A 26,421-nucleotide genomic window follows, 5' to 3' on the forward strand; every position below is an offset into this window, starting at 1 on the left:
ACTCCTAATCTCACCCGAACTCATCACAAAAATCTCCCTGGCAAAGCTCAGGGGAAGCCCGCATAAGATAGCTAAATGCTCAGCTCCCTGATGCATACATATCATTCAACGGATCATCGACTGCGGATACTATACTTAGCTCAAGTTTCAGCCTACATAACACTAAAATCACGGTTGCCGGTTAAGCACCAGTAAGCGCCACTTCCGGATTCACATGACTGACTAGAACGTGATGACGTAGCGCACCAACGGCCGTTTCGCGTCCTAATGACGCTTCTTCAAGGTGGCAACGCCCCTCGGAGGAAGCACAGCTTATAGTTTTCTTCATCCACACTAAAGGAGACAAAGAAGACCTCAACAACTACAGCCCGATCATTCTACTTCCAATAACTTACAAGATTTTTACAAAGATACTCACTAATCTGCTTCAATAGACCTTTGCCCAGCCCAGCCCAGAGTGGATCTCATAGTGGATACAACACAATGGACCACATTCAAGTCATACAAGGTGATTTCCTGAAGTACGGAATATGATCTACCACTCACTTTAGGACTCGTAGATTACATAAAAGCATTTGATTCTGTCTACACATCAGAGGACCTAGATGAACAGGTAAACCCCGTTATAGCGCGGTCCTCGGGGTCCACCCCGAGACCACCGCGTTAGTAACGGGGTCGCGCTAATTTTTAAAAAAATGGCCGCCGCGCGCCTGATCGGGAGGGAGTGAGGAGGGAAGGAAGGAAGAAGCCTGCACAACATGCGGCCCGTCTGGCCTCTCTGTGGGGCCCGCAATGACTCTGGCCGGGCGCCAGTTAATTAAATAAATTTAAAAAAAAGTTTAAAAAAACGGCGGCGATTCATCCCTCCTCCCTCCTAGCCCCCTCCCTCTCCCTCCCAGCCCCCTCCCTCTCCCTCCCAGCCCCCTCCCTCCCAGCCCCCTCCCTCTCCCTCCCAGCCCCCGGCAGCCATGTGTTTTTTTTTCTTCCGGAGAGGTCAGAGCATGAGGGGGCGGGGCTTAGGCTTAGTACCGGGGAGAGAGTATGTGCTGAGCTGATCTAAGGTAGGGTGTGTGTGTGTGTGTGTGTGTGTGTGTGTGTGTGTGTGTGTGTGTGTGTGTGTGTGTGTGTGTGTGTGTGTGTGTGTGTGTGTGAAAAACGGGCTGGTGGGGGTGTGTGTCTGAAAAACGGGCTGGTGGGGGGGGTGTGTGAAAAACGGGCTGGTGGGGGGTGGGCTGCTGACATGTGGGGGGGTGGGCTGCTGACATGTGAGGGGGGGTGGGCTGCTGACATGTGAGGGGGGTGGGCTGCTGACATATGAGGGGGGGTGGGCTGCTGCTGACATGTGAGGGGGGTGGGCTGCTGCTGACATGTGAGGGGGGGTGGGCTGCTGCTGACATGTGAGGGGGGGTGGGCTGCTGCTGACATGTGAGGGGGGGTGGGCTACTGACATGTGAGGGGGGTGGGCTTCTGACATTTGAGGGGGGGTGGGCTGCTGACATGTGAGGGGGGTGGGCTGCTGACATGTGAGGGGGGTGAACTGCTGACATGTGAGGGGGGGTGGGCTGCTGACATGTGAGGGGGGGGTGGGCTGCTGACATGTGAGGGGGGTGGGCTGCTGACATGTGAGGGGGGGGCTGCTGACGTGAGAGGGGGGGTGTGTGCAGTGTGCAGTGTGTGCAGTGAACAGTGTGTGGAGTGAACAGTGTGTGCAGTGAGCAGTGTGCAGTGTGTGCAGTGAACCATGTGTGCAGTGAACAGTGTGTGCAGTGAACAGTGTGTGCAGTGAACAGTGTGTGCAGTGAGCAGTGTGTGCAGTGAGCAGTGAGAGTGTGTGCTGTGTGCAGTGTGTGCAGTGAGAGTGTGTGCTGTGTGCAGTGTGCAGTGTGCAGTGTGTGCAGTGTGCAAAAAAAAACGGGAGCCACGTGAAAACCGCGTTCTAACCGATTCGCGTTATAACGGGTCGCGTTATAACGGGGTTTACCTATATTAAGAAGACAATAATAATAATAATAATAACAGCATGTTCTTGTATAGCGCTGCTAGTTTTTTTTATGTAGGGCTTTGCAGAGACATTTTGCAGGCACAGGTCTCTGCACCGTGGAGCTTACAATCTATGTTTTTGGCACAGGGAGATAAAGTGACTTGCCCAAGGTCACGAGGAGCCAACACCGGGAATTGAACCAGGCTCCCCTACTTCAAACTCAGTGTCTTTACTCACTGAGCCACTCCTCCCAAAGTATAAGAAGCGTACTGTACAGTATATTGATAGTGTAAAGAACATTTAAGAGAATGCTATGTCAACTATTAGATTACATGAAGATACAAGAAAGATGAGGATCAGAAAGGGAGTACGGCAGGGAGACATGTCACCAAAGCTTGTTCAAGACATTAGACTGAGAAGAAAAAGGAATCAAAATCAACAGTGAATATTTGAGTCACCTACGACATATGAAAAAAAAATTGTATGGGGTACAGAGTTATGTATATTACAAAAACATTAACAGTTACATATAGGTGAGGACAAACGCACACAAACCGATACAAAGATGAATGAGGGACTTTCTCGTGAGAGCTTAATTAAAATGGAAGTGGGACATATTGCAAGAATAAATGGACATATATAAGTTAAAGACTTCATTACATACCTGATGAAGAGACTAGTAAAGAGATAAGGTCTTGTGTACAAGTACCTTTCCATAAAATTCTAAAATCAATAAAAAATAAGCATCTGTATAAACATTACTGGGTTTACAGACATTCACATCTGGATTGTTAAGTGTTTTATCTAGTTGCGGCTCAAATAAGAAAATACTCTTCAAGTTGGTCATCTGAAAAAAAAAAAGCCTTAACAGATATCTTTTTCATTAAGTGTACCATTTTTGCGACATTACCTACAGTATATAAAAAAAAAAAAAGCTGTGTGTGCTGTGCACGCGCATAGTAAGTGAAACTTCTTTGACTTTTGTCACAGAAATTGTATTTGTGTTGGTGATGTTTTAATTAAAAATCAAAATACAATTTCATTGACAAAATGCAAATAAATTTGACTTAGAATGCGCGTGCTCGGCACACATACCCTGTATTAGCTATTTGCACTAAGTGTGAATTCCTCGTATGTGCGTGTGACTGTGAGTGTGCGTGTGACTGAGTGTGTGTGTGACTGTGAGTGTGCGTGTGACTGAGTGTGCGGGTGCGTGTGACTGTGAGTGTGCGGGTGACTGAAATGTGTTTTACAAATAGTTTCACCCTTTATATTCTGCATGAATACACCATGAGGTTTGTAAAATTAGTACAGCAGGGCCCCGCTTCTCGGCGCTTCACTTTTCGGCGTTCCGCTTTTCGGCGATCCGCCGATACGGCGGCACCGAGAAGGGGGCCGCCATCTTTGATCCTCAGTCGCGCATGCGCAGAACGGGCGGTTGCACCCGGCGCGCATGCGCAGACCGTTGTCTGCGCGCGCATACCGTAGTTTACGCGCGCAGACCATAGGCCGCGCATGCGCAGAATGGCGAAAACGCCGGATCCACTTTCCGGCGATTTTCACTATACGGCGGGCCCCTGGAACAGAACTCGCCGTATACCCGGGGCCCTGCTGTACCATTATTATAGTGTCCTTTGCTCAAATAACTGTGCTCTCTCCTGCACTCAAGCACAGCACCACTAAGGTTGTATTAGTACTATGACAACTGCATTTTACAATCTGATATATTGCTGACTTTGTATAGATCAGATATTTCCAGTACACAGAAGAATGTTATATTTCATTTGGGTTGACAGTTGAGATTTGTCATACAGATACCTTGCTATTTAACCCTGAGAATTTACTAGCACTGAGATTTCCAGTGTTTAGTGTGAGTCTCAGCTTTTCAGTGTGTTCTGTTTTGACAGTCTTTCATTGTTCTGGTGAAGGCTCATGCCAGTCTGGATGGTTCCTTCAGTGCATATTAGCAGAGAGCACAGGACACCAGGAGCTGCATGCAGCTATATCTCACCATCAGAAGCAGCATAAGCAGCATTTGACAGACTGTACCTTATTCATACACAAACACAGGCACTGAACGGCTGGCTGCAAGGGCAGGGAATGCACATTCACCTCTGCCCTGCTACTCGCTGCACACACACAGAATCACTAGGCTTGTGCGGGGAGACCTCTTTAGCTCACAATTTTCACATGTTCCTCTTGCTTGTTTGTGCATGCAACGTCCCTTTCACTTCAACTAGAGACTGAGTGAAGCGTGTGAGAAGAGATAGCTATCGACCAGGTCCTTATTTATAGCCATCCATCTCTCGCAGTCTCTCTCTTACCATACATATCTATCTTCGCGACTCTCAGTCTCTCCTGTTCACCTTTTTTCTGTTGCCCGTATCTGTCTCGCTGCCAATCCCCCCTAACCACAGTTAATCTCACTCAATGTTTTCAATGTGATGTCCCTCTCCCCAGCCTATTCTTCCTTTGGCGTCCTTTAATGTGGACATCGTTGCCAGGTCCGATCTCATCACTCCCACTTCATCGGTCCTCCCTCCTCCTTCCTCCCTCCTCCCCATACCTCCTATCTTCCTGTCCATCGGCATGTCAGCGGGCAGCCGGCGGGGAAAGGCGCCGCTGCCAGCCGCTTCTGCGCATGCGCAGAAGTCCGTAAGCGTCGCCATTAGTAGTGCGCATGCGCGGCATGGCAGCGGACGTGTTGGGGGAATGGCGGCTGTTAGGAGCGGCGCCGGCATATGTCATCGGCCGTGTGGGGGGAGCAGGGTGGGGGGGGAACCGTGACGTCACTTCCGTTTCACATTTCGTCTCCATCTCTCTAGTTTTGCCCCATCAGAACTAGGTGGCACTAAAGAAGTTTCACTTCAAAAAATACAAAAACTCTATAGTATTCAATTACTACATTACCACTTTACCAAATACTGAACTGGCTCTTTGTTTTTACGCACAAAATAATTGACTTCACATAAACATGATCATCCACTTTAATGCTTAATCTGAAGCTAATAAAACCACTGACATGGATATATGTAAAATTAATTTATTGTTTTATTGGCAAACAACTAATTTCCCATGAAATGCATCAGGATCACAAGAGCCCCACATACTGTATGCAAAGCAGATTACAGTCAATCAAACTTTGAGATTTAGCTGTGCAAGATCTTTTAATAACACAACAAAATATTCCATAGGCAACAAGGCACTCACTGCCCGCAACCACAAAAGAGAAGATTATTTAAAATGCATGCCTATATATTCCTTAATCCTAAAATGTGCAAGTCTAAAGGAGCACAGTGACTCCTATATGCATGCTTCCCAAACATGACGAGGTAATCTCATTGTTGGAAACATTGATCTTTAAAATATCATGCATAATGTGTATCCTAGGATTGTCCAGCTTACTTACGATTTTTTCATGAAAGCCAAGCTACTGTACAATATGTGTGTGTGTGTGTGTGTGTGTGTGTGTGTGTGTGTGTGTGTGTGTGTGTGTGTGTGTGTGTGTGTGTGTGTGTGTGTGTGTGTGTCTGTGTGCGTGTGTCTGTGTGTGTGTGTGTGTGTGTACAAAGAAATAGACCAACGCACTAGATATATATCCATATTGAAGGTACTAGAATGTTGTAAGGAATCGGGGAACACGTTCCTTGCGGCATGTTCCCTCTTTACCTGCTGCATCTCAGTCCCCCGCTCTGTTTACAGAGTGCGCGCGCACACGCAGCTCTTCTACTCACACCACGGAGCTTGGCTCCGCCCCCCAGTCGCATCGGGCATCTCTCACACGCGGCGCGCCCATGTGATGCCGTGCACCGCTCCCCAGCTGCGTGACAAGTATTCTAATTGCCCACTTGTCTCCTGCAGCCTATCTCTGCCTCCGCAGAGGCCGCGCCTCCGTTCTGCCCCCTGCCTCATTGGATCCTGTCTGCTATAAATACCTTGCTCATTCACTCCTGCTTTGCTGAGCATAACCTGTGTAGCCTTGTGTTCCTGCGTTCTGTTTTGCCTTGCCTTGTGCCTTGCTGTTTCTCTCTAGTTGCTTTCTTGTGTACCGACCTGGCTTGACTATTGGACCCTCTCTGGATAACGACCCCAGCTTGGATATTGGAACCTCTCTGGATAATGACCCCGGCTTGGATATTGGAACCTCTCTGGATAATGACCCCGGCTTGCTCCTGACTACCCGCACCTCTCCAACACTGACCACAGCTCTTCGACACGCTACCACTCTCCCGGCTCCAACCCCAGACCACGGCACAACGGACAATGACCATTCTCATGGCTCTGCCCCTGGATCCCGGCAAGTATCTGGACTAACCCAATCTCTCCATCCCAGACCCGGCTACGCTGACTATCCACTCTCCAGGCGTGCCTCCACTGATGTGGGTGCGCAGTCTTGTACTTACCCACCTCAGTACCGGGGTCCCACCTTGTTCGTGGTGAGAGCAAGCGTTACAAATGTGATGCACAAGGTGCAGACGACAATATTATATTAGCAATAAATGTGACCAAAAAATAAAAACTAGAGTATAAAGAGTGTATGACAAGGAAGATGCTGCTCTTAAAGGGTTAACTACTCCCAATGAACATGTGCAAACAGAAAAAGAAAGAGCACACACTCCTAGTGCATATAGAGTAATTATATCAAATGTATTAAAATAAGGACAACATAGTCCTCTAGCAATAAGAAAAATAAAAACCAAACAGTAAAACAGTCGACCAGTGAGGCAGTATTACTAAATATAGGTGGAATATGCCTTGAGGGCAAATAGTCTCTGAGGAGCAGTGATTGGTTAAAAAAAAAAATACTGCAGCTCCGTGTGTATAACCAACAGAGTCCCGTATGATAAATGCGGTATTTATTTGTGAAATTACCTTCCAGCGGCACGGTTAGAACATATTCTGTAGATAATAAAGTTTCCCTCTACTGCAGTGGACAAGTCCCTATAGAACTGATCCGGTATACACTTTGTATCAAAACATTTTCTCCAGTGCCACAATAAAAACACTGAGGGAATAAAAATAATGGGATTAGAATTTATCCCTCCTTCAATCTTGGCAGGTGACAGATTCAAGGTTCTCTCCTGTAGGGAGACCTTCTGGATCTTCAAGCTCAACAGCCTGAATCCAGCGGGTCTCAACAAGAATTTGGACACTAGCACTATTGTCTAGTGTCCAGATTCTTCGTCGTGAGCCTCTGGGTTTCATCCCCTCCTGGATGAGATCTGACCTTTTTCAACTTGTGGTTTAAATGCATGTGTATTAAACACACTGCATTTTAGGGTGTTTCATAAATTTAACAATGAAATATAGTCTCCATGTTACCATTTATTATTAAATATCATTACCCTTATTTCAGAACAGTATTGCACATGAGCATTAAACCATTGTTCACATTTCTAAATGTATATTTTTACTTATTTCTTGTATGCACAATTCATTAATTCTATGATAATTTATGGTATAGATTGAATGTTGAATATATTTGTTATTCATTGGGTTATTTATGTCATTGTATAAGATAATGTTGGTTTAAGTTCATGTATTTATATATATTTGCGCATTCATGTTTTTTATTTTTTTCACTACTTGCACAAGTGATATTCATTTGCAGTTGTATTTGTCCACGTGCAATTAACCAATTAGTTGGTAACAAGTTTGCTGCAAATATCCTGGCAGTACATCCATTGGGCATCCCGTGATGAAGTCGTTATAGCTGACAAAATGCGTAGGGCGTCATCTAGTTGACAGCAGGGGAGCAGTTGCTCTGAGGATTCCCGGCGTCTGAAGGGAAACAAAGAGTATTTGAACTTCCCCCCACGGAGCGGTTCCCTTGCAGGGAATGGAGGAGAGATTTTAACCGTGCCGCTGGAAGGTAATTTCACAAATAAATACTGTATTTACCATACGGGACTCTGTTGGTTATACACACGGAGTTGCAGTATTTTTTCTTTAAACCAATCACTGCTCCTCATAGACTATTTGCCCTCAACGCATATTTCACCTATATTTAGTAATATTGTCTCACTGGTCGACTTTTTCTACTGTTTGTTTTTAATTTTTTTTAATGCTATCAAACTATGTTGTCCTTATTTTAATACATTTGATATAATTCACTCTATATGCACTATGAGTGTGCTCTCTCTTTTCTGTTTGTGTCTATGAATGTGTATATATATATATATATATATATATATATATATGTGTGTGTGTGTGTGTGTGTGTGTGTGTGTGTGTGTGTGTGTGTATATGTATATATGTGTGTGTGTGTGTGTGTGTGTGTGTATACACACACACATACATACACACACACACATATACATACATATACATACATATATATATATACATACATATATATATATATATATATATATATATATATATATATATATATACAGTGTTCGACAAACCTATACATTTGCACGCACGGGCGAGTGGATTTAACATCGTGGCGAGCTCCTATTGGCCCAAGCAGCACATGTGTGGTACTAGGTGGCGAGTAGATTTTTTTGTTCGGCGAGTAGATTTTTTTGGTGATTTGTCGACTGTGACGATAGCCTCCACAGGTGCATTAATATTACACAAAAATAACTGGGTTTGAACTGAAACGAGTCTTAGATATAATAAAGTGATTTTATTCCTTAGGATAGGTGAACACACGGATAATACAGTAACAGACAAGAAGTACACTTACTTAGGGGTTGGGGAATGAGAAGTTTGATGTAGCATTTCTCTTCAGCAATCAGGTAATCATCAGATGATATCAGGTAACCATACCAGCAAACGAAGACTAACAGCTTAACTCAATGAAGACAAAGGATATATGGGTGGACAGCAGTTTATAAACCTTTTGTCCCTCTATACTTAACCTTAAGTACATGTGATTGGTTTCCCCTTATCTCCAGCCAATCTTGGATGGGGGAACACATTTTGGGACAGGCCCCCCTGCTAGCTGGCACATGCACAATAGAACTCTGGGGTCTCATTTCTGTAACCCCCCATAGGCAAATGGAATGCCAGCCAGTCTACCCATCTGGATCTCTAGCAAGATAACCTTTGTTGAAAGGTGATAACTGGGACACTTGGAGACTGCTCTGGTTTGAGCCTCCTCCGCCCTTAAATCATCAGGGAGGGTGACAAGACTCTTTGAACAACACTTAAATCCTAGACATTAGGGCGCCTCTTGGGCCATCTGCTATCCTACTGGACAAAGGAATTTCTTCTGAGTCTTTGTCCATACCTTGGAACACAGTATTAAACATAAAACATAAACGTATTAAAATATCCGGTTCTATTGGGTCTAGCAGAACCAAACTTCCCAGTTCTCATGGCCGGAACTGGGACACCATATGATCCAAAAAGCGACTTGCTATGACCTATGGAGCCGGAGTTACACAAATGCACATTAAAATAATTTTTCATTTTAATACAAAAATCTCCGCTAAAAAAGAAATCTCAGCTTTTCACTAAATCCCCATTGAAAACAACGGGCTTCTCCGCCATAGACTTGCAATGGTAAATTGCCGCCATTGAAGTCTATGGGAAAAGTCCCGAACTTTCAAGGTGGTCCATACTCCGTCGGGTTGGTCCAGGAGGTTCAAGGATGGTTCTGCAGTGATGCCGGAGCAGTGACTGCAGACACCCCAAACCTTGATCCGCTGGGCCCTCCGAAACCGGAGATATGGAGTACCAAAATACAGCATTTCACACTTAGTCATTTTTCTGAGCCGTTCTGCCGCCGCCGGCAAAGCCTATGGCGCGACCCGTTCTTCTTGGTTCGACCCTTATCGGGGGTCCAGGATTTGGGGACCCGGTTGTGGTCGAGTGGGGGGACGCCTAGGGACTAGGGGCAAAAATAATTTTATTCCTAGGGACCCTAGAACTGTTTATTCCCACACCACTTGACGTTGACCTTGACTTGTAAGTGATCAAAGCTCTCCTATTGAAAATGTATCCGCTTTGCGGTTTGCGGTCTGGACGGCAGCCAACTTGTTCTTCGAAAGTTACTTCGAGGAACCTCCATTGAAGTCGATGGGCCCATTGACTTTCAATGGGAAACCGCCGCTCTCCCTCTCGGACGCCACCTGCTGGTCTTTACAGGAAACAGGACTAAAACAACAAGATTCTCCATTAGAATGCATGGAGCTCTAATGGCGGCCAATGGGGACCTGCAAAATGGTGCCTGAAAAGGCGGGAAAACTTCACAAAGAGCTATAATCATTAAAGAACTATTAACCCTTGTGCTCCCGGATGGATTCTAGTGTGTGTGTGATGCAGACACTGAGTAAACCAGACATTACAATGGAACAGGGGAACAGGGAAATACACAATGTACATATCATTACAGGGGTTAAATCACTGTTCTGGGTCTTAGCCCAGTTAACCCTTTGACTCCCGGGTGAGGTCAGGGGGTGGCCAAATGGGGTGTAACCCCTTTAATCCAGGGCCACCCCCTTTCTCCCTCTACATCGACCACTTTATATATATACACACATACATATATATACATACATATATATATATATATATATACATACATACATACATACATATATATATATATATATATATATATATATACATATATATACATATACATATATATATATATACATACATACACACACACACACACACACACACACACACACACACACACACACACACACACACACACACACACACTTTTCCACTTATCGATGCATGTACTGTACTACAATCGTCCTATACGTGCATAACTGATGTAAATAACGCATTTGTAACAGGCTCTATAGTTTCCCCCCTTGTGCACAGCTTCGGTACAGGTAGGGAGCCGGTATTGCTGTTCAGAACGTGCTGACGGGCGCATGCGTGAGCTGCTGTTTGCCTATTGAGCGATATGTACTTACTCGCGAGTGTCCTTAAAGTGAGTGTCCTTAAACCGGGGTATGCCTGTACAGTATTATATGTGTTCTAAATACCCTGTTGGCTGAACTCATTGGAGGCATACAGTAATTCCCACAGGCATATCTTGTAAAGTATTTTATATTCTTAGCTTGTATTTTCAACAGAGTATTTCACCATTGCACAGACATAAAACATCAGACTGGCTTGTTGAAAGAAAGAGGAATACACTCTGGTCATAAAGCAATTCATACATCTGTAAAACATTTAGATTTACAAACACTAGACTAGCAGTGCCACCTTCTCTGCAACCATGGGACAGATAGAGTAGTAGATTTAGTAGATCTAAAGAAGTCCTCTCTGATGCTTAGAGATGGATAAAGCCCCTGGAAAGGCAAAGCTGTAGAATGCACTGTGCAGACTTCCTCTTCCCATTCAAAGACAATACCTAACAAAGCTTCAGTGCATAAATTATTTTAATCTCCTGTCAATTAATAGATGTTTTCTCAAGACCTTTAAATTATAGATTTGATGTTATTCATTAAATCACCAACGCTCTACAAAATGAGTGAAACATCAGTTTGGTGCCACCTTGCATCAAACTGATGCAACCATGGCGAGTGGTTATTTATGCCAGGCAAGTATGTCCACTTGGCATCCTCTAACCTGACTGCACATGCCTTCCTCCCAGACGTCACGTCAGACCGCGGGGGATGAGATGATGCCACGTGCGAGTTATGGGTGGGAGGAAAGAGGGAGTGCATGATTACAGTGCTGATTACATGAGTGCATGAAGGCAGACTTGCAATGAGGTACAGACTGTATCCACTGCCCATGTTACCCCATCTCACCCCTCGTTTCCCTCCACATATTACCCCCTTTGCTAATATGTCATCCTTTCTCAGGGGATGAGCTGGTAAAAAATGGTTTTGGCCATGTAAATATGAGCAGCAGAAATTGATGCTGTAAAAAGGAAATTTGAAGGGGCAGCTTTACTGATGAAATCGAGGATTTCCTAACATCTACATGGATGGATGGCACTTATTTTTCACCAAGGTACAATAGCCATTTTTTATAAAACATTGATGATTAAACCCCTTTGTGCTATCTGCAACACAAATGCTTCATATTCCCACGTTTATGAGTTTATATCCTGTCTGAGATTACTTTTTAACTACGGTTTAAAAAAATTAAATTAACCCCCCAAATTATTTCCATTCTTCCTTTTACCTTAAAACCCTTCTCCTTTTAAATTTGATACCACATTTATGAATTTTATAATTCAACTTCCTGTCCATTATTCCATTCTATTGTGTGTTTTACCATCCTGTGCTCACCTCACACAAACGAATAATTAACTAACATTTTTATACTCACCTGTAGCTTTCAACCTGTCGACAGGAAGAGACTGTAATAAAGGAATCTGTTCTGGAACTGTAGCTCAGGGGACCAGGTAACAGAAATCCAGGTAAGTATCGGCCAAATGCATAGCTTTCCTGTTCGAAAAACATGAGCATCCCATCCATTGACTGGATGCAAATCAAATCTCGTCCTAAAAAAAAGAAATTTTAATGGAATATTATATATATATATGCTACATAAATAAACATCTATTTTTTTTAATCTTTTTCAATACAATGATCATTTAGGGACAATTAAACTTAATTATAGATCTTACAACATGAGAAAATACAAGGTTACTATACTATAAACCACAATAAAAATAAATTCAGAAATAATTAAAAATATTAAATCCTGCGGTTATCATACTTTGATTGTAAATGCAAAACACTCAGAGAATTAATTAAATAATGAACTGACTTAACAAGGAAAGGCAGATTCAAACCCAAATTCGTGTCTTTTTAGGAACTTACCAAAGATTTAAGACATTAAATAACTACGCAATAAATACACCATGTTTTTGAGGATAACCAACCAATACTGTATGCATTCATTTGTCTTACTTCCTTGGTTATTCCTGAAATTAGATCAGGTTTACAAATATTGCAACCATGGATGTAGGTATTTTACCGATCGTTATTTTCTCTACTTTTCAGTGCGTGGTTCTGACTCTGATGAGAATAAACAGTTGTATTTCTATTCTTGTACAGCAAATAAAAATATCCCTTGTGAGCACATTCACGTCTCAGACAGGTCTGCAACCTTGCTTTTGCCTATTATCTCTTAGCATATAATGCTTCCTCTGCAGCAAGGGATTCTGGGAAATTACATACAAATGAGCACGCAGTGTCACCTTTAACTTCATGTCATATAACTGCCGTATTACACAGCTTTTCAGCATAGCCTGGGTTAAAGAAGTGCGTAGCCAGTAAAGCATACAGTACCCACATACAGCTGTTTCAGCTCTTGGAATTCAACTACGTTAAAGTAGGCATACAAGTGCAACAGAGGTATGGTGAAGACCAATTCTTGATTGGCTTTACATTTGTTTCCTCTTTTCATCTTTTCATCCCACACCCCTACTAGCTCAAGATGAGATTGTTATATAAGTGAATGGCGGGATACAAAGCAAACAGATTGTCAACAGTAAACAAATGTTTTGGAGCCAATAAACAAAACAAAATACTATTACAAGGCAATCGTTGTGCCAATAAAAACAGTGCTGCCGTTTTAATGGAAAATACAAAGTGAGTGACAAAGAAAGTTTGGATTTAATTATTATTATTATTATTATTTTTAATGACAGCCACTATAAAATGCATCTTTAATTTAGACCATACATTCATTTGGGCCTTTTTTTTTTTTTTTAAGTGCGTAAAGAGTGTTTCAGACTAAGACACTGTAGAAAGAGCTCTACTATAAACAAATAATACAGAAATCTGGAAGATGGGATGTGTTGTACAGCAGCAGTTCTTGAGGTCTGCAGTGCTCTTCAGATGAAGAGAATTCCAAATGGAAATCCTGTGGCAGGACTGGGGTTGCCAGAATGGTCACTTAGATACAGTGACAACACTCAGTGGAAAGCACTGAACAACGTTTTCCATGAATGTGGTACAAATTAGCAGGTCTCAATTTGATATTTGTTGGACTCCATCAATGTCTGAATAAGTTGTCCCATCGCTAAATAAGATTCGAATGAGAGAAAGAGTAGATATTTGAATGAGAACCAATGAGAAAGCTTATCAGGGAATATAGCTTTTTGCCAGGTACCACAGCCGAACACAGTAATGCCTTCTTTACTTTTCAAGAAGCACAACACATTGCACAAAGTCTTGTATTCTCATGGCAGCGACCACCTCAGCCTTTGGCAACATGACTCACCGACCATAAAAGTCAGACCATGAGTAATAGATGTAAAACCTATATAAAACTGGCAAATTGACAGGGTCCTCCACCCTAACCACTCCATTAAGCAAAAGAAATATATAAATAAATAGTTCCGACATCAGATAGAATAATCAAGTTAACTTGAACATGTAGCTTACTGAAAACCAGAAGGCTGGCAGGAAAAATGGCAAGATGCCTGGGAAAGTGACTGTAGAGCAGATTGGTTTGAAGTGAAGCCTTTTCTACCTGATTTTATTTTCACTGACAGACAGGTACTCCAACCAGGTTGGATTCATTACACATATCAAAAGGTACAAATGCTAAACACCAAATCAACTCGTTGCCACTGGGAGAATCCAAAACTTTCAAGAACAATATTTCTTACAGGCAAATATATAAAGTAAACAGAGTAACTATGTAGCTAATGCAGTTACCTCCCATTAGAGTAGCTGTTACCATATACTGTAACATACAGGATCTTGATATAATCTCTGCTTTATCAGCAGGGCGCGTTGATACAATACCATTTCTAAGTATAAACGTAGTCATTTGAGAGAAGAAGTTTAGTCAGGCGCCAAACACACAAGACCCTACAATAACCATATACAAGGATCTGTTTGTCAGGATTATTTTAGTGGCTACCTACAGTATGATACTCTAAATATATATATATATATATATATATATATATATATATATATATATATATATATATATATAAATATATATATATATATATCACCATTTAAAGGAACAGTGACTTCTTTCAACAAAGGTAAACTAAGGACAGTGACATGTTTAAGAAGTTAAATATAGCTAATTACTACATAGATTTTTTTTTTTTTAAACGACAATAAGAAGTAAAGAGAAAGGGTGTGAACTCCTGCTACAGCTAAATAATATCATTGCTCATTATGATGGTTAAGGTGCACAGGGAAGTAAATATATAACGAAAATACAGAGAAGAAAGGACTTCTGCCAAACGTGTGTGTGGATGCCTTTCACAATCTTCATTTAATATCTTTTGTGAAGAGATATTATCAGTCCTCTATCTATCGCAATGCGTATAGCGCATACTGTACACAGAGCACTCCTGAGCGCTTTTTAAAGACTCCAATACTAGAGGTGAGTTGTTGTTATGTCTGTTGATTGTGAAGTCATTATGAAGCTATCATTAATCAAACAAATAAACATAAGACGATGTGCTTGCATTCATCTTACTCAACGGTTACTTTAAGGAATCCGATTAGACTAGGTTTATTTAATTTTTTTTAACTATTCTATATACGACTACACTTTTAACAAACATCTATATTCTGATTACAGGGATCCTTACATTTCTCTATTACACTCTCTGAAGATGTCCACTTGTATTTCTTTTAGATTTCAACACACTGTAAAAAGGCTGCTATTTTCTCATAAGAAATTATGATTTGTCTCTCATCTGGCTTCGGTGGGCGGCAGCAGCAGGACTGACTGAAGACGAGAGCAGAAAAAGAAGCTGGCGGCGGGAGAAGAGAATATCCATGTCAGCAGATGCGTATTCAGATCCATGTGAGCAGCAGGAGAAAAGCCAGGTAGGAGCGCGCCCCTGCGGTCCAACCCAGAAGTCTTCAGTGACTTTACGGAAAAATTCTGGGTCAGACCGCAGCCGGCATTTCTCCTGCTGCACACATGGATGTGAATGCTCTCCTGGTGGTGCTGCCGCTGCCCGCCTTCTGCTCCCGTCTTCTGTCAGTCCTGCCGCCGCCTCGCGCCAGCTCACAAAATGGATTTGTCAAGCACTTAGTGTGTATGTGTATGTATGTATATGCATATATATATATATTTATATATATACATATATATATTCCAAAAATAAATAGATGATACCGTTCTGTGGCTAACGAAATGCTTTTATTTGTGCGAGCTTTCGAGACAAGAGACAGCTGTGTGTGCATAAATATAGCACAGTATGTACAGACATGGCCTTTAGCGCTCATGGGAAGAGAGTCCACTTGTGTCAGTAATGACTCATAAAATTTCGATCTCTGTTTAGGCCACCTCTAAGTGTCCCGAACAGTTGCATAAATTTGTATTCATGCAACCGTCTCTCTTTCGGTGTTTTAAGATTACCTTTGAGTATGGCAACCCTCAGATCGTTCATCTTATGGCCAGAGTCAGAGAAATGTTCGACTGTCTCTTGTTCCGCGTGTGATGCTGTGGCGGTGCAGGTTCATTCTCTTGTTTAGCCCCTGTCCTGTCTCACCTATGTAGTAGCAGCCCCCTGGGCATTTCATGCACATGATGAGGTACACGACATTGCTGGAGGAACAGGTGAACCTTCCTCTGATTTTGTATTCCCGATTCCTGTGTGGTATTTGTATTGTGTCCCTTACACATACTAATACTCCTTGTTTTTCCATCCCTATACACCAATAGGGACCACATAGTATCCACACACACTTTTAGTTGTGCTACAATCTCTCCCATTTCCACACCTACCCACACCATTTATATCCACTCCCACTCCACACACACCTTTTGTAAAGCACTGTATATACTGTGGGCTCTCCATTCATTTATATTCACACAAATACACACACACACTCTTACATCACTTGCTTTCAGGAACCTTTTGACACCTCTAGCCATAAAACACACGTGTGGTACTAGGTGGCGAGTAGATTTTTTGTTCGGCGAGTAGATTTTTTGGTGATTTGTCTACCACTGTGTATATATATATATATATATATATATATATATATATATATATATATATATATATATATATATATATATAACAAGAATGTTCAGGGCACTCAAAGGGAAAAAGTAAAAGGAAAAAACTTATCTGATCAGTCGTGGTGCTCACAGTGCGGCCAGGATCACCATCCAACAACCAAAAAATAGATAAATACCCAATATCAAAGAATCTGGAGCACTCACAAATTAAAAAAATACAATTTAATGAATTAACACAGGCATCATTCAGGTCTTTTGGGGTAAATAGAAGTTGAATAGCCAGCACTTGTTTTGATCCAGCCCTTTGATAGTGTGCATGTGTATGGGCTTAATAGATACAGCCCTGTTGTTCCTTTAGCTATCTAACTCATGTCACACAGTTTAGATGTCCTGTTTGCCCCTCACACACATTTATTGCACCTAGGGTTGAGCATTGTGTGTTCCTCCTCTATTTTAGAATATTAAGTTACAAGTGTGGTTTTGGGTTTGCATGCAGGTTTTTTTTTTTGTCCAATATGAGCCACCGTAGGAACCTGGGTGGGGAACTTTTGGCGCCAAAATGCTGAATGACAGCACTATAAATGTTCACATTGTATGTCAGATTATGTGGGGGAGCTTGAGAAAGGACCGTAAGGTCCGAAACGTTGCTTCTTTTTTCTGTGATTACCCCCTGATGCCTGTGTTACTTCATTAAATTGTATTTTTTTAATTTGTGAGTGCTCCAGATTCTTTGATATTGGATATACATATATACAGCAGAGACTGCGACTATTCTAACACAAACCAGTGGCAATCGCCAAAAAGACCCAGGTACACACATTATATATATATATATATATATATATATATATATATATATATATATATATATATATATATACACACAGTATATATACAGTATATATATATATATATATATATATATATATTTTAAATAATTTTTTCTCTGTATTAAAAAAAAGATCTTGATCTCAGAACAGCCTTTATTTACAAACAATCTTGAAGTATTATACATACACACATACACTTCAAGATTGATTATACACTATAAATGGTTCAGCTGTACAAGATGTCTGCAGTTCTTTATGATGTCACCAGTATGATGTCACCTGCCAGATATATAGCCTACAAGGTACAACACCCAGTGACTTGCTTAGAGAAATTGTGGATGGTAGATAGGAGGCGGCTGAGGAGATGGACGTCCCAGGACAGCGAGGGAGAAGGTGGTTGTTATAGGGAGGATGGGGGTGAGGGTGGCCAAGAGCAGGGTCCAGACAGGAGTCCACAGTTGCGAGAACAGATAGAAGCTTCGCATGTTTTAGCTAAACTATTGTTAGAAATTGAAAAAAAAATTGAACTCTCCATACTTCGGACCCTCCCAGGAAATGCTGGGTCATTGCGCTGGAGAAGGAGAGCAAGAATTGGGGACAGCATGAAGGAGATAGTGAGTGAGGAAGGTCGGGAGGGAGAGAGACCCATGAAAAGCCGGGCTTTATGACTCCAGAGTACTGAAACCCAGGCGAAGCCGGGTCATTCCGCTAGTCTATACAATAATTCCTAAATTTACTTTGTTTGTCCGACTATAGAAATCCACGCGCTTAATCCTAGAGCAGTGTTTTTCAACCAGGGTTTCAAGGAACCTTTGGGTTCCCCAGGTATCCCGAAAGGGTTCCCTACAATTTTCTGGGCATTTGAAAATTGCATCAAATACATTACAATGCATCTGATCTCAGACACGCTATTAGAGAGGGTTTGGGTTCCTTACAATGCATCTGATCTCAGACGCGCTATTAGAGAGGGTTGGGGTTTTGCAGAATTTTACAATATAATTATAGGGTTCCTTAATGAAACAAAGCTTGGAAACCACCGGTGTATTCAATCCACAAGACAAATCCTCCCAATTATTAAAGTTTTATTGTAAATAGCACTCACTTTGTACTCAAAGCATTATAAAATAAGATTCAACTTTAAACAGAAATATACAGTAGCAATAAGTGCTACACACATGAATATAAACAATGTGTAATTTGTTGTTGAAATATGAGGCCTATTAAAACTGATATCTGTGCAAAAGTTGCAGCTTTTGCACCAAAATGAATCATTAAACTCTACAGTGCCAGGGGTCTAGCGGCATGCTCAGGTGATACTGCTCCTGGAGGGATCGGACCCTCGGTACAGGAAACAAGTGTAGAGTGCGTAACTTTAGTTGTGATATGGCTGGTCACGCCATCATCCCCTAGATTAGGGGTTGCCAACTTCTGTCCTCAAGGGCCACCCCCGGGTCAGGTTTTAAAGATATCCATTCTTCAGCACAGACGGCTCAATCAACTAGTTATTAAACCCTAACCTGTTGGTGGCCCTTGAGGACTGGAGTTGGCCACTCCTGCCCTATAGCATATGTCCATTACATACCGGGTATGCCAGTAGGGCATCGAAAACCTTAAGTCATTATTGCATGTGCAAATTGTTCGGGGGGAAAAACCTTTCTACCTCGGGCACAAAAAGTTCGGCCTAGAACAGTTGGTTACCGCCAACTAAGTCACTGCCGGTAATTAACCGCCACTCACCTCGCCACAGGGACATCTCTCCACCGGCCATTTCGCTGCCAAGGTAATCTAACCTTACCTTTTACCCTAAACCCACCAAATCTTAACCCCTAATACTAACGCTACCCCCTACCCTAAAACCCTTCACTAAAAACCAAACCCCTTACCCTAAAACCCTTACCCTAACCGCTAAAACCCCTTAATGTACGTACCTTATTGGCGAAAAGGCCACTGGTTGGGTGTCCTGCAGCAGAACGGCTGTGGTGAAGGATCCCTTGGCAGCCAAACGCCAGTGACCAAATATCCAATTCCGCCAAAAATTAGATTGTGTGCTCTATGACACAGGGACTCGTTGTACCTGAAAATTCTATGTACAGCGCTGTATATGTTGGCAGCGCCAGAGAAAACCAAAAAAATATTACATACGCAGGTCCTTTTTTTTTTTTTTTAGATCTCTAGTAAGTCTCAGAATCTTGCATTTATCTGATCTCTTTATATCTTTCATTGTAACCAACAATGCTCTAGATTAGTGGTGAGCAACTCCAGTCCTCCAGGGCCACCAACAGGTCAGGTTTTCAGGATATCCCTGCCTCAGCACAGGTGACTCAATCAGTGGCTCACTAGAAGCACATCTGGATGTTATGCTTTTTTTGTCTTTGATGGTACGGCGTTTGTGTTGTGTGTTAACCCTTTTGGTGCCTGAAGGCATCCCTTCACAATGCGTTGGTATCGTAAGGCATTGAGGAGTTAAATAAGTTTCCGCCATGAGGTTTTGTAAGAAATCCTATTATATTTCCCCTACTGCAACACAATTGCATCGCTGGAGCTGGTTAAGGCTGATTTCATTGATTTATTTGAAGCGCTAGCATTATTTGCCACAGAGTTACCACATTTTTGATAGATGCAAATGTAGCTGCGAATCGCGAGTAGATAAATAATTTCTTAGTAAAAACAGCAGTATTTCAAAAAGATACTGCTACAATCCCATTTTATAGATTGCAGCAGTATTTTGGGGGGAAATTACTGTCAAATTTGAAGGCAATTCTAGCAACCTTTAATGAATCCAGCCCATTGAGAAATGTGATCGTTCAGTCTAAAGCAGCTGTGCTGTAACATAATTATAACATTTACATTACATTTTTCTGTGGTAAGATAACATGGGGAGTTATTTCTTTTCTGTATCCCACTATCAATATTTGCATTTATTTAGCTTTTAATTACCCTCAGGTTTTCTTCTGCTATAGATTATGAAGAATAGATTTAAAATGCGAGCACAGACGTTTGTTGAAAAGTCTGGGATTAGTATACATGGAGAATATTTTATATTCCATATATAACATGCAATAACATTTAAAATATACTGTACAAATAAGAGCACACCGTACTTACAATAAACAAGACAGGTTAGTACATTAACAAGGTCAAAAGCACAGACAAAACATTTCTATGAATAACAAAGAGAAACCGATCAGTTCAACTTGAAAATGATTTTATGCTATTTTCCCCATTCGTATAATATACAGCATGATATATTGTTCAAATGTAATGAAGATTGCGACCATCGCTCTCACGGAGCAGAAATCGCGATCGGCGTGGAGGAAGGGTACTTCTACTTCCGTCAGGTGATATAGATCAGGGTCATGTGATGGCTACACTAGTATTTAACTAGTAAGGCAGTGATGATTCGCAACCTGGGAGGCACACAGAGTGTTAACAAGTGCACAAAAGAACCTAAACATTTGTTTTGTCTCCTCTTCTTTCCTTTGGATGTTGTCTTTCAGTGTAGAACAACTAGTGGATTGGGTTTTTATATTTCAGTTAAAAATGCAGCCTCACTATTTCGCAGCCAGAAATGTCCATTTCAGAACTGCTTGTTGAAGCCAGCTGGCTTTGCCACTGACATATTTATATAGTGAAAATATAACCTGTTGTGATTTTCAACGGATCAGATGGAATCATTTATTTCACTCTGTATAGTTTCAGCAGTCGCTGCCTCAGGAGACAGGCCATTCAGCCAGCATGTGTTACTTTCATGCAGCATGCTAGCTACTGTTGGTCTGTGGCCTTAAGTTACTCCTGGATGATAACAATATTTCAGCATGATAGGAAAATAAACTTCACATACTGTAGCTAAATGTACCTTGCACAAACTTTGCTTGAAACTTCAGCATGTGATCTCTGTTTATAAGTCTGAATATAGATACAATAGTAATGTGTAACAGTGACAGATGTTGCTAGTGCTTGAAAACTTATGAAAACAATTCCACTAACAGCAATAAATATTGGGCCTTAAACTGAAGGGACTGTCCTTTCCCTTCCACACACTGGAGGTCTGTTAATATGTATTGGTGTGTTTAGTGAAAGTTTCCATGTTTGGTCAAGTTGGCCAACATTTTGAAGCAAAGTCTACTTGCTACTTTGCAGGGTTCCCGTGAAAGTTTGGGTTCAAGATGCTCTCTGAGTAGCTGACATTTTTTACTATGTTTGATGTATTTACATTTTTATTGCCAACTGCTAATGTTCAAGTTCACAAGCTTATACAAAGGTTTCTCCCATCTTTACCACACACCCACGATACAGCAATATTTCATAGATCAGTAGTCCTCAACCCTCTCGTCACCGCTCTGAGCCACGCCAGATTTCTGCAGAAACCCCCAGCATTCTATTAATATGCTAATTAGATGCATTCACCTGTGTACAAGAGCATTAATTATTCCTAAACCCTGGTGTGGTTGGTGGTCCCCAAGGAGACAATTGACAATTACTGTTTAAAGACTAATATACAGTGGACTTTAGCAAAAAATTGACCACTACTGATCTAGAAAGTACAATAGAGCTACCTAAGGCTAGGTCCCCAGTGCAGCCAGCGGCGCGTGCACCTCTCACCAGACCCTGATCTGCTCCCAGTCTGTCCCCGGTCCCTCCGCACAACGAGGCTCACTGCGCACTGTGACGCGTCAGCCGGCAGGGGCTACAGCCTGTGTAAACAACAGTTTGTGATCCCGAGCTGCGACGTGTCACGTGGAGCAAATCAGAGAGGCGGGTGAGCGGGAATGGGAGCGAGGGGGGTGGGGGGGAGTCTGCTAAGCTCCGTGTGTCACAGAAGCAAGCGCGCGTGTGTGTGTGTGTAGGGGGGCATGTTTTTTTCTCTCTCGTTTGGCCGGCATTATGGCCGCGCCCACACACCCCATTTTGGCCACGCCCCCGCGTCTCAAATGCCGCCTGCAGACTGCAGATCGCGGTATAGCGCTCAGCACGAGCCGCCAGGTCGTACGGCGGACGTGCAGGTGCGTGCAGTGGGGCCTCAGCCTTAGACTGCAGACAGTGCGCGATAGTTTCAAGGAGGTGGGCACGCCTGTCGTCTGAGCATTCTGTGTCCTTCGTTGGCGCACGCGATGGGGGTGCGTGGCCCTGAATCACCAGGTTGAACTAATGAGCTTCACCCTCATTGGTTCAAACGTGTCATGTGACGCGGCCATCGCACAAAAAATCAAATAGATTGGTCTCCTCCAAATCCTGCTGTGTGCGCCACATTGTACGCAGAATTGCCAGACTGCTTGACATAATAGTTTTCTTCGTGTCGCGCGAGCGACACGTGCACACTATGGCCACAACCTTAAGGCATACTGGGTGTCTCAAGTTGGCAGTTGGCAAGAAGGAAGTCAAAAGCAATAAAGCATTAAATATTATTTGACACTAACTCAATCTAACAATTGGAGATAAAATGAAAGTTTGTCGCCTTTTTTAGGGAGACTTAGGCTGCGGCCATAGTAGGGGAGACGGCGCGAGCGACGTAGCTCGCACCAAAAACAAAATGCAAAAGTCAATGTGCACAGCCATAGTGCGCACGTACATGCGAGACGGCGCTGCAGAAACTTCAGAAGAAAAATTCATTTGTTTTTATGGCGCGATAGCCGGGTCAAGTACGCGGTTCAGCCAATGAACCGCTCACGTGATGTCATGGGCACGCCCCCCATCACTCAACCCTGCAGGGCATAGAGCTCGGCAAGCACAGGTGCACGTGTCATCACGCACTCAGTCACACCTGTACTATGTCCGAGACCTAACCAATCTCCATAGTCATATTTCTTTTATGTTGATTACTTCCTTATTGTTTTTGTTTTATTTGTGTTAAATGTATGTGTTAAAGATTTATTACTAATCCCCATGTCCATAAAATTAATGACAGATATGAATAAACAGTAAAGTGAGTCCTAGACTGTTCTTTCCAATGTCTGTGTAATTCACCTTTAAGTAGTGAAGTTGGGCATCCTTTCCACCAGTTTTCAAACTGGATCTTCGATTTACTAGGTTTTGGATATATGGTACTTGAAATTATCTATGTCGCATCCTTAAAAAAAAAATCCTTAAAAAAAAAAGGGGGGGGGGACCTGTCACATGGTACACCAGCCAATCAAATTGGGGGTGTCCCATTTGACATCCAAATGTGATGTCCCATCTCATTTGAGCCCAAGAAGAATGCGGGAACACATCAGCCCCATTGGATGATACCGTACATAAGAAACAAAAGAAAAGAAAGTAGGAAGAACTTACCAGAGACGTCTCTTGAATCAACATATGATCATGGATTTCTTCGCATCGGCTGTTTGAGGATCATTGCATCGTGGGTCAAGAGTTGCTGACAGAGTAGGATTCGGAGGGTGAATACAGCAAAGGTAAGAAACACATGGATTGTATTTTATTTCATTGTATATTTTTTCTTAGGTTACCCATTGACTGCCATAGTGGCAAACCATATGTGCATGGTGTACCACTGTGCCAATAAATTGGTTTATTTGGTGCTTGTTTTTTTATGTGTAGCTTGACCATTGACTGCCATAGTGGCAAACTATGCTCATATTATGGGCATGGTTTACCACTGTGCCAATAAATGGGTAGAGGGGTGAGGGGAGTTGCCCCATGGAAGGTGGTTAGGCCTCCCGGGTGGGTAGCAGGACGGGTCGTTAACCTATTAATCACCATAATGGTTAATAACCACTAAGGTGATTAAGGGGTTAGTGGTCAGTAGTTATTTTTTTTATTTTACTGTCGGTGCCCACTTAAGAAGAGGAAGATGAAGGGGACGAGGACAGCCTTCATCCTGGCAGGGGTAAGTACAACTTTAATTTACAATTAAATTAAATTGGCTGTTAGCCATAAGGCTGTGTAACATCAAAAGCGTCACATCATAAGTGTACATCAAAAGTGTCTACAAGAGTTAATTTTGGAGTTGAAATTGGAGGTTAAGATTGGAGGAAGATCTGGACTCTGCATTACAACTTTACCACTGTGAGACATTAACTTTTAACATCTGTGATTTATTTGTACACTTTTATCCTCCAGTACCTAAGAACTCTCTCCTCCTGCATCTCACTATGCCCTCCCTATTGCTTTTTCAGTTTACTGTTTCCTTACTCCTTTATGAACATCTCTGTTCTCTCCAACTTCCCCACTCCCCACAGCACCATTATTTATACACCTGTCTCCCAACAGCTTCTTTACCCGTCAATAAAAAACACCCACACAAATCCTCTATTCACACCCTCTATCTACTCCTTCCTGCTGCCTGGGATCTCCACTAAGCCTGAAGCCAGACATACACACCTGATCTCACTCATGCCTCCCTGCCACCTCTTCCCCTGTAAATGGTGTTAAACTTTTCATTTAACACTGACCTTCCTTAAATTTTACCCCACAAATCAAGCATCCCAACAGCCTGCACTCATGGCTATTGTCCCGCACTCAGTCACTCCTACCACCCATTGTGACCAAGCACTGCCATCTACAGCACTTACTCCCTCACCTGCTGTCTCTGTAAGTTTCCCATTAAACCTCTTAGATTGTAAGCTCTTTGGGGCAGGGATTTCCTTTCCTATTGTCTGATTTTGCTGCACTTATTGTATAATTATAATTCCCTGTAGTGTATTCTTTGTGAAGCGCTGAGTACACTTTTGGCGCTATATAAATAAAGACATACAATACAATAGATACAATACAATATGCTGGCTGGGTAATGTTTTGGTTATGTTTTATTCAGATAATAGGGAGTTTGCCCATTACTGTACTGTATCTGTTGGGGGGTGGGGGGGATTGTTCAATGTATATATATTGGTGTTTGTATTGTATTGTAATGTTTACTAGGGGTAGAGGGGGTGACTGAAGGGGGTAGTTGCCCCAGGGTGGGTGGTTAGGCCTAGGGTGGGTGGTGGGAAGGGTTAACCCTTTCATTACCATAGTGGTTACTACTGCTAAGGCAATGAAGGGGTTAAACCCTCCCCCAACCTTCCCGGTAGGCTTAACCACCAACCCCCTTCACTCAGCCCCTCTACCCCCAATAAACCAGGTGCTCTGGTTTAACCCCTTCATTGCCTTAGCGGCTAGTCTCTAAGGTAATTAAGCTGCTTTTATTGCAATAATACAGTATTGTAGCAGAGGGTCTCCAGAGATGAACCGCATTAATTTCAGGTCCGGGGACCCCCTGCTTCCTGAGTAACAGGCCACGGTATGGGGTGCCGGTACCCCCGCCATGTTAAAATTCTCCCCAGTCATGTCACATGTGATCAGGAGACTTAAACAAAGCAGGTGAATACCGGCACCCCGTTGTGGTAATCCGATGGGCCATTACAGCCCGCTATCGACTGGGCCGCGGAGTGTTGCAGAGTGCTCTAGAATCTCTGTCGATTTCCCCCTTCTCCCAGAGCAGTTGCTAGGGGAAAGTAAAATGAAAAAACGGGGGGAAAAGAGGGGGGAAGGGAGGTGGGAAATGGAACAGGGAATGGAAAAAGGGGAAGGGGTGAAGGAAAAAGGGGAGGGGAAAGAGAAATATGGAGAGGAAGGAATAACAATAAAATACATAATATAGGGGATAAAATAACATTTTTAGCCTACAGCACCTGGTATTCCCAGGCAGTTTCCCATCCAAGTACTAACCAGGCCCAACCCTGCTTAGCTTCTGAGATCAGACAAGATTGGGCACATTCAGGGTGGTGTGGCCGTAGG

The 26,421-nt window shown here is 42.6% G+C and overlaps 1 protein-coding gene and 1 pseudogene across 9 annotated transcripts in view; both read right to left on the reverse strand.

Moving 5' to 3' along the window:
- BBS9 (Bardet-Biedl syndrome 9) overlaps window positions 1-26,421 on the reverse strand; it is a 488,279-nt gene that overhangs the window by 337,436 nt on the left and 124,422 nt on the right. For all 9 annotated transcript variants that reach the window (XM_075586677.1, XM_075586680.1, XM_075586683.1 and 6 more), the window contains one exon: window positions 12,242-12,416. In XM_075586677.1, coding sequence (XP_075442792.1) covers window positions 12,242-12,416 — 175 coding nt within the window. The remainder of the gene's footprint in view (window positions 1-12,241; window positions 12,417-26,421) is intronic.
- The window catches only part of LOC142488894 (5S ribosomal RNA), a 119-nt pseudogene continuing 1 nt past the window's right edge, over window positions 26,304-26,421 (reverse strand).

Source organism: Ascaphus truei, chromosome 2 (genome assembly GCF_040206685.1).
Source record: "Ascaphus truei isolate aAscTru1 chromosome 2, aAscTru1.hap1, whole genome shotgun sequence".
Lineage (NCBI taxonomy): Eukaryota > Metazoa > Chordata > Amphibia > Anura > Ascaphidae > Ascaphus > Ascaphus truei.